The 10,033-nt window shown below is 37.7% G+C and overlaps 1 protein-coding gene across 3 annotated transcripts in view; it reads left to right on the top strand.

The window, feature by feature from the left end:
* Positions 1–10,033, top strand: part of LOC112154738 — a 20,980-nt gene that overhangs the window by 6,448 nt on the left and 4,499 nt on the right. For 2 of the 3 annotated variants that reach the window (XM_024285878.2, XM_024285877.2), the window contains exons 2-3: positions 5,479–5,559; positions 9,359–9,673. In XM_024285878.2, the coding sequence (XP_024141646.2) occupies positions 5,484–5,559; positions 9,359–9,673 (391 nt within the window). In that variant the 5' untranslated portion in view covers positions 5,479–5,483. Of the gene's footprint in view, positions 1–5,220; positions 5,323–5,478; positions 5,560–9,358; positions 9,674–10,033 lie in introns of those variants that run through there. The other variant, XM_024285879.2, reaches the window with a different exon arrangement.

The following is a 10,033-nucleotide window of genomic DNA, read 5'->3' on the forward strand; positions in this document are numbered from 1 at the left end:
TTAGTCACCAAAACCCCATTAAAAACAAGTTTTTATGATGAGATTGTAGAGGGAAGAAAACGAGAGAGCCATCTGAGAAGCAAAGAATAATTCCAATTTTTTGAACTGAATTCAAAGATAATGTTTTCATGGTTCTATGTTAAAGCTGTGTTTATTTATTATTGATGAAAATTTTTTTTTTTTTTTATTAAATCTATATATGTCAGGGTTGTTTCTGGTGAAGTGTGTGTCATGGTTTGGCAGAGCTTTGTCCTTTTCTCTTCCTGATTTAGTAATTTCTCATGTTGCTGCTTGTTTTGTTTCTGAAAAAAACTGCTATTACTGGCAGTGACCGTTTTTGACGGTGAATTTGCAGACTTTTCCTGTCTGTTTCTCTAGTGGTTTTGAGACCACATATGTTCTAAGACTTGTGGCTGAATCCAAAGTGCTTCCTTACCCCTGGGATTACTCCCTACCTTTACTTTTATCCCTCCAAGTGGAAAGAAATGGAAAAAAATGTGTTTTTTAAATTTGGATGTTGTTACTACGCGATGATGTCAAAAATGGCTGCTTGTTATTTACGTTTCCACGTAGCTGCCAGTGCTAGGAAAATATATAACACTGATTTTATAAAAAGTTCATAGTATTAAAAGTTCATGGAAAAACGTCAACACACTTTCAATCACCACAACGGTTTCAAATCCTCCAGCAATGGGACCAGTTGGGAGGAGCTAGAGGGATAAAGAAGCAATTCAGATTTGACCTTGTTCTTATAGTAAATTTGGTCATCTCTTAATACTTGATTTTTTTTATTTCTTTCAACATGAAAATAAGTTAAATTTCCAGTAGTTTTCACAAACCTGGATGTGTGAAATTTGTCCTCCAACCCCATGGGGAGTGGTGAGCTGCAGACACAGCATCCGAGTATCAATATTAAGGTGAAGTATCGATACTAGTGTGATGACGTCAATACTTTTGTTGCAATTTTCTCTAATATGTACAGTAAAGAGCTTGAATTTACTCATGGACTTCATGCAAGTGCAGCTTTGGTCTGCAGGGTTGCCAGATTGGACAAAAAAAGCCAAATTTGAGTATTTGAGTACTGCACAATTTGTGCCCAATTTGGCAACTTTGTGTGTAAACAGCGCACCACCTCCTCGCAGCTTGCCCCTCACCTCCCTGCCTCATTGAAGAGTCATTAAAGAGCCACATATTTGCACATAATGACAAGATTTTTTGTTGTAGTTTATATTTTTAATCATTACATTGTTGCTTTTATTTACTCTCTTCACTGGTGACTTTAATATTTTTTTACTGCTCTTATTTTAAATATATACGTTTGCGGTGCTGTTACTTACATTTTTGCTTTTTAAACTTTGTACTATTGCTGTTATTATAATGGTATTTTATTATTAATAGACATGTTCTATATTTGATGTATTTGCTGTAATTGGCCAATAAACGCTTTTATTTGCCAAAAGTTTTGGTCCTGTTCCGGGTCCGGTTCCTGGTCATGAACAGCTGACGTGTGTCTTCAACTCAAGCAACTCTGGCGCTCCTTACTGATGCTAAGCTATCAGCTCTGATGGAGCTTGAGGCTAAGCTATATTGATAATTCATATAGATAAAACGATGTGGTCGAGTCGGGGTGGGATTATATAAGTTTACTTCCCTGCACTCCCTTTAAAGTGATCAACTTGTGATTTATTATGTTATTTCATGTAGTATACCTGATTGTGTGAAATAAACCATTTCATTCATTAATTTCCAAAATTATTCTATGATACTGTCAGGAACTGGAGGACCCAAACGCAGGAGACCGGGCTAGGTAGCAGAAGCTTAAAATATTTAATAAATCAACCAAAACATGAGAAAAACGCATGGAGAAACAAAAAAGTTGACTGAACAGAGCAGATGACCTGACAAGCTGAAAACTAAACACTTAAATAGGCATACTAGCCCTGCAATTACTTGGTATTGGATTGACATCCAAATTCCCAGCATCCTCCACGCCTACCATGAACCTTTGGAGGTTGAAACCCCTCAGTCCAACCTCTTAATGCTGAGTGAGACATGATGTCTCTTTGGTTTGACTCGACCATTGAGTTGAACTCACAACCTTTCCGTCGCAGGGCGGACACTCGACCACAAGGCCACTGAGCTGGTTTACATGAGACGAACTTCATATCATGTGCAGGACAGAAAGAAAAGCCCCTTTAAAACAAACCTTTGAGGATTTCAAAAATATATCGAGTTCTGCCTGATCAATAATTGCAAAAAAAATATATATTTTTGTCGTTTTACAAAAAACTAGGAGGTGTAGTTTAAAGAAGTGTTAGAAAAGCATACTTGTGGTTTATTTAAAGGGCCCATACCATAATTTTCTTAACTATATCCATATATTTTACCTTTCGAACACTAAAAAATAAATAAATTGTGAAATATTAGTTATTTTCGTGAACTCTTTTCATACTCTGAAGTAAAATATCTTTATCTCTGAGGCTCCGCCTTTTGCTCCTTTAGGGTGCCGCCCATTTCAAGATTCATTTATTGTCATATGCACAGCTTACACTGACATACAAAATGATGTTCAAGTACAATCCGAACAAGATCAGACATATAACAGAAATACACAACACAGTTCAAAGTTGACTGAAGTGCAGCAGTGACTCGCAGACTGTTTTAAGTGTGTGTGTGTGTGTGGGGGGGGTGTAGATGGTTTACATTGGGGAGGGAGGTGTCAGAAACCAAAAAATGTTGTATGTCAACACTGAGTACAACGTGTAAATATAAGAAAAAAACACAATTTAACACAGAAGCATTTGAACACAGCTGCTGTTTACACTCTGTAGACGCAGATATGTTTTGAGAGCCAAACACCCTCAGCTTCTGAGGGGAGTCTAATTAGATAAGACTCTTTCAGGGGCCAGCGGTTGTTTGTTCTACCGGTTGAGTCCCTGACAGGTCTTGGGTTTTTGAGTCAAAATGTGGGTAATTTAGACCAGTTCACCCTCAATTCCGGCTGAAAATCGCTCCATCTTGGCATCCATCTTTAGCACAAGTTCAAGAATCGTGAGCACCCTGCTTAAGTGGGCAAGACAAACACAGTGCTTTCAATCTGCTTGTGAAAGTTTCTCACTGTGAGTCTCTACTCCCTGAAGGTTCTTTCCACAGAGATCCGACATATAGCCTCTCTTCGTCTTCCGCTCCCTGACTGCACAATAAATCAGAAACCCTCCGATCCCCATTAGGAGGAATCCAAATAGATACACATCCTCAACATCTTCCACAGACAGCTGGGCCAGACCCATCAGCTCCACTTGCTCCATGGATCGTTGGTGTATCCAGCTACGTGGGTTCTGTCTGGGCAGGAGGGGTCCGCTTTGCTGTTCCTTAGTGTGGAAAAAAACTTAACTTTGTCATGACTTCCTTGTCAGTGTGTCACCTAATGGAAAAAAAAAATAAAAAATTAAAAAAAAAATATTGATGTGCATGCTGTGTAGTGTGGGAATTGTTCTTAAAATTTGGCACAGACTAAATAGTGATGGCTAATGGTTCATTTTGCAGTAAAATGATAAAAACATTGTTATGATTAGCACTGGCTGTGATCTTTTATGTTCTCTTTGAAGCATCATCAATCTCCTTTTCACGTGGACCTTCCTGCCTTTATTCAATGTCCATGTTCAACCCAGTTCTTTCAATTCGCCCCTTGTTTGTTTCACCTACAAATAGTCTTATCCTTTTCTCTACCAGGAAATAGTCTTCTCCTTTTCTCTACCAGGAAATAGTCTTCTCCTTTTCTCTACCAGGAAATAGTCTTCCCCCTTTCTCCACCAGGAAATAGTCTTCTCCTTTCCTTAACCAGGAAATAGCCAGCTCCCTTTCTCCTGCCGTCTTTACATTCATCTCCTTACCTCCATCTGCTTGCACCATTCTCGGATATGTTCAGGATCTATCCCAACATGTTGTGTAGATTCCTCAGCAGAAGTTTGTCAGTTTAAGTAACAAACATCTGTTTGAGCTAAAATGTATTGAAGGCTGGACACAATCGGAAGATATACGGTATTCTGCATTTAAAATGAAAGTTTTTTTTGTTGATCACCGCTAGCTCCGTTGAGTAATTGGGTGTTGGTGTTAGACTGGGGGTGGAGCTGTCAGAGCAGACTCTTCCTGAAAGGGGCTGTCTCACTTTGTGACATCAGCATGTGAAGACCTGCTTGTTTTTGTGGGTATGAGAGGGTATGAAAGGGCAGGTTTTAAGAGGATGACTCAGAAATGCATGATTGGATTAAAATACTGCTTTGGGGTTCTTTATCGTGAAGAATGAGCAGTAAAACGCACTTAAAAGTTCAAGAAGTTGATTTTTCACGGTATGGCTTTTTAAGGTATTGTGAATGAGAGGGCTGGTCAGGAATTTACCTTTTATGCTCTGTTTTTTTTAACTGCTTTCTTCTGCAGAAAGAATTTGAAAACATATGTGCTAGCAAAAAAACGTCACATTTGCATTTTATTGGGGATCAAAAGTAACTGTGAGAAAAAAGGTTTTCTGCACCCTAAGCAAAAGAGGATTCTGCGGTTTATCTTCCTGAGCAGCTGAGGTCTACCCAACGTGATTTCCGTTTCTGTCTTGAAAATGTCCTCCTGTAACTGATGACTTCTCACCAGCATCTTCCCAAGAAAGGTAGCATTGCGTAAATGAAAAGGAGAAACGATTCCGAGCATTTGACACGTGCTGATTGATGTCGGAGCCAAATATCAAACTTCCATGGTGACCTTTCACTTTAAGGTGTGTAGGTTTCAGGTGAACTTGAAGTCACATGAAACTTTTCTCATGCAATTCTTCAGTTTCTTTTTTGTTGCTGCTTCTAGTTTCAGTGAAGCATCTTATCGAGTTTTCTGCAGCAAACTTACTTTCATTTAAGTTCAGAATCTGCAGAACACTGTTTTCATTCTGTAAAATCTATGCATCAATCTCCGAATTAACACTTTTACGTGAAGTTTAGCATTGGCAATGTTTATGTTAGAAAATTTAGTTGCTCAAAAAATAGGTTTATATTTAAGAGGGCTTAGAAAACAGGTGGCTTTGCATCCAGTGTGTGTTTGGATGTACACAAAACTGTTTAGTGCATTTCTTGTTGTGGCTTCCAACCACAAAATTCTGCTCTCACTTCCTGTGGAAAGCATTTGTGCTGCGTGTGGGCTCTTGCCCATTTTAGCTTTTCACACATTATGACACTTGTTGATGGCAGAGGATGACACCTTCGTCTACTTTAGAAATATAAGACAAACGGGCCAGTTTCTCCAGCGGCATCAAGTATATTTCAGAGACGCTACACACTTCAGGTAAGTGATCAACACCGAACTGTTTTCAGCACTAAAGCTTCCGATTATCTTAACACATCGCCGTTTCTTTGATGGTAATGTTGTTAGAATGTAATTTTCTCAAAAAATAGATGCCAAATATTTCAACCAGGAATTAAACAATGTTTGTGTTTTAAGGTGGAATGTTGGGTTTCTCCAGAAATGTGGGCCTCAGTGGAGCAATCTTTTGCTACATCACCTGGACTTTCTGCACTGCAGGTAACTTTTTTTTTTGTTTGTACTTGCTTAGTATGAAAATAAATAATGCGTTTCCTGTTATTTCTAAGCTTCAACTACAAAATAAAAGTTAAAAAGAAGTCTTGAGCAGAAAGATTTTGTCAGAATTGCTTCATTATAGTGTATTAGTGCACAAAATAGTGCGTCCGCTGCACTATATTGTTCTTGAGTAGTGAGGTAATTCGACATTGAAAATGCATTTTATTATCAGCAAACGGATAATTCTGTATAAAAAGGTTTTATAAAATGAGGCACGTGGTTTTTTTTATTGTTCTCTGCTAAACCACCATTGTTTTTTCCGCTTTGTACTGATACGATGACCCAAATTACCATTTGGGTCATCGTATCTGTTTCTGTATCTCCTTCAAATGCTGATTTCGTGTTTTTCAGTTTGTCAAACTACTAAAACACAACATATTTTAGTCATCAAATAACACAAATTTAAAAGATAAAATTCATGACCCCTTTTTTGTTTAAGCTGAAGACTCAATGACATGCCTGAAACTTGAAAAATAAAACATACGAATTATTGGAACCATCCTAAATAAATGAGTTTTTACATATTTAATTGTGATATTAAATTAATATTTACTTTTTTTGCCTCCCTGTATAAATTCAATGTTTTGTTGTTACTAAGCATCTATAATTGCATCATAATGGACAGAAACAAACCAAAAGTAAAATAAGGCGATGAGTTCCTTAAATTATGATTAAACAAAAAGGGGACTTTTAAAGGAAGTGAAAGTTTGACAAACTCACACCAAAAATGTTTTTATTTTTTATTTTTTTTATTTAAACTTTTATAAACACCAGATGTGTTAAATATTTTAAAATGTGTTATTGACAAGCTATTTACCATCTTAAAAAAAAAGGTGAGAGACAACTAAATCCTTGCAGACATCTTGCAGTAGGAGACAGTGGGCGGGGCCTCCTCTTCAAGAAACCACTTAAAAAGAAAAAGGTGGAAAATAAATGTTCTATAAATGATGGCTGACAACCACGAGATGATATGAAGGAATATTTTAGAAGTGTGAATCCACCCCCTTTCTTATTTAGTGATTTAATCTGATTCACTCCTAGTTTTATAGCCACAGATGTGTCCGTGTGTGTGTATTGCTTAAAAAAAGTTGTAATTCTCGCTGTTTTTTTTTTTTTTTAATAAGCGAAGGAGTAGACAGATTATAGGAAACGATGGAGAGCAACAGTTTGTCTACACAGCCTTTGAAAAATAAAAGCAGCAGTTTCTAAGATGAAGCTTCCTCTTATTATCATTATGTAAAATCTAAGTTTTATTAAGTTGATGGTCTGTATAAAAACAAGAATAAAGGCTAGGAGCACCTAAATAAGCTTTACCATAGCAACAACAACAACCCTGCACAGAAAAACATTTTCTAATGCATCTGATTTTTGTTTCTATGGGGCGGCTGTGGTAGAGTGGTCGACCCCTGATTGCAGGATTGTAGGTTTGGTTCCCACAGAGTGTCGAAGTCACTTTAGGCAAGACGCTGAACTGCACATTGGCTCTTGTGGTTATAGATTATGTTCAGCAGTAGAGCCTTCATTAGTGTTTGAATCGACGTAATTGCAGTAGATTCTGAAGGAGAAAAGCGACTTTTCTCCTTCAGAATCTACTGCAATTACGTCGATCATGTTAACAATTAAACATTTCCAGTATGTTAAAGATTTTTATGTTTAAGTGTCACCGGCAATGTCTCAGGTCTTAAAGGGTTAACGCCATTAACGGTCAAATACACTAAAAAAATATGTATTTTCTTGCAGGTTTGCGGTTTAAGGGCTTCGTTTAGTGGCGAGCGAGCCTCTACTTCCTGTGTGAAAAATGGTTAATTAAGTCAACTAGTTGACAGGACTTCTTTTGAACTGTATCATGAAGTCAGACCTGCTGCTGTGGAATAACTTGTCCTAAAAATGTTTCCCTGTTCATGCTGTGGTAGGAAATAAATTGAGGTGAACTCCAACTGTTGGGGAAAATGTCTTGAAATGGGGGCTTTGATCTGGTGTGGGGGTTGAAAATCAAGCTTTAAAAAACTGTTTTCCACCACAAGATTGACAGCTGGTTTGGGTGTAAGTTGAGCTGTAGGAGTGGGTTAGACAGCTCTTTTTTTTTCCCTTTTTTTACTTTTTAAGGGTTTTCTGTACACTGCGTGCTCTGACTTTAGGTTAAACTAGGTGGGCACCATCTGTGCAAATGTCCCGCCTTCTTTCCTGAGTAAAAACAATGATGACATTGTGCTTCAGCATCTGCTATTGTGCATAACGTTTCCTCTCTGCAGTAGTGAAGCTGCTTCATTGCTACTGAACACAAACCGAATCCTTGTCTTCTGTTGTGCTGCCAGCAGGACTTCCATCTTATAGTTCTATTTTCTTCTCAACTAAAAGCAGTCATGTTTTCATGCTAATTTCATTTTTAGAACCTTATTTCTTGCTGCTATTTTTTACCTTTCCTTGAACGATACATGAAACTTTTTTTCCGTGAATCATAGGTGGCAAATGAGATCATTTTAAACTGGCAGCAGTTCATTTTAATTTCGCCTCAGAGTTGTGTTGCTGTGGAGCAAGCCCACCCCCACTTCCCATTACCCATTTACATGCTCTTCCGCTAGCTTACAGCAGGGGTCCATAAACTTTTTCCTGTGAGGACCACGTAACTGTTTTCTTCTCTGGTGTGGGGCCGGGGTCGGTTTGTAGGCTAACAAAAGGAGGGGCCTCTGGTCACATCAAAGATGGTGCCAGAAATGGAAATTTTGCAACTTTAGCCGGTTGTGTTAAAGGACATTTCCTAAACTTTAAAATATCATTTTTGAAAGAGTTTTCTAAAGTTTTCAGAACAATGAACTTTTAAGCCTTTAAATGTGAATAACTGTAACTGTCTAGCAGTTTAGTGTGAGAGACGATCTTCAGATAAACATTTTTTTTTCAAGTCAATATTAACAAGTGTTCAATTTGTATAACTACACCTGTTTACCTGTGGCAAAATACTGCTTTTTCTCTGTGAATTAGCTGATCACATAAGTAGTTATTACTGTATTTCTAAACAAATGTGTATAAATGTGTAAACTCAAAATTTAATTGAATGGAGAAGAGAAAAAAAAAACATAATGTAATCGATCCAGGCTCAAATTGTTTCTGGAAATTATTATCGACACCCAGCCCACATGTAAACCTTATCTCTCCAAACTTTATCCTCTTTTCTCAGACAAACATGAACATTTTTACTTGTTTCTCTCGTTTAAACTCTTAAAGCTCAAAACTTCCTAGAAAACAAGTCCAGTTTTATAGAATGAAAATAAATATCTGATCACGATTAGAGCTGCACGTAAAAGTCATGTTCTGGTTGGGGCTTGATTGCAAATATTTGTCCTCCATCATGAAAAAAAAGTTACAAGAATATTTTTTAATCAAAACCCTCCACAGTAGATGATCCCCTCCCGTCCTCAGGAGTCGATCCACAGGCGAGGCTCACTGTGCTGGAATGAGGCCTCGCTGTGGGTTTTTGTTCTGACCCGTGCAGTAAACCTGCACCTGGTGGCTCCTGGAGGATTACAGGAATGTCTAAGACTACCAAGACTTATATAAAGTTATGAAAGAAATTCCAAAGGTGCAGACGTTTAAAAATTGGTGATTAACTTGCAACAAAGGAGGCAGGTTTAAGTAAAGGGTCTTTTTAGTAAATGTTACTTCACTAGTGCAAACATGTAGTTTTTTTATTTAACTTTTATGAGCTGCTTTGTTTGCTAAACTTTTCTATCGCTGTTTTTCACAGATGGGACGTTTATCGCACAGCCTGCTGGCAGCACAGTGATCCTGAACTGCAACACGTCGATTTCCGACCTCACCCAACTAACATGGGAACTGAATGGAGAGCAACTGTTTGCCTTTTCAACCTTAGATAATGGAACATTGCATGAAAACCCAGCAGCTTCCAGGCTGAACGTGAGACTGAACCTGAACCAATCGACTATCCAGCGTTATGCACTCATCATAGAAAGAACTAATAAGTCCCACTCAGGAAACTACACCTGTGAGACGGCCACAGGCAAAGGATTAATAAATCAGAAATGGGAACTTCTCATTACAGGTATGTTAAATCTGTCTATTAAGTCCTTACAGAAACCAGAATAGAAAGTCAGAGGTCACAGAACCAATCAATCAATGTACAGCACTTTTCATATTTTTAGCACAAAGTGGTGTACTAGGGGTGTAAGAAAATGTTAAATCTGTAAAATATCGCAACACTTAATTTGGCGATACTTGTATTGATTTTAAAATACTACCAAGGAAATATTTAATTATTGCTTGAAAGCAAACATGTAGTTCAGCCTTACTTTTGTCATCCCCGTAAATGTTTCTTGAATTACCAGAATTAAAGCACTATGACTGTGCTTGGGTAAAAGCAACTTATGAGATGCAGTTGTATTACTTAAAGGGTGACCAAACC

This window comes from Oryzias melastigma, linkage group LG21 (assembly GCF_002922805.2).
Source record: "Oryzias melastigma strain HK-1 linkage group LG21, ASM292280v2, whole genome shotgun sequence".
In the NCBI taxonomy this organism is placed as follows: Eukaryota; Metazoa; Chordata; class Actinopteri; order Beloniformes; family Adrianichthyidae; genus Oryzias; species Oryzias melastigma.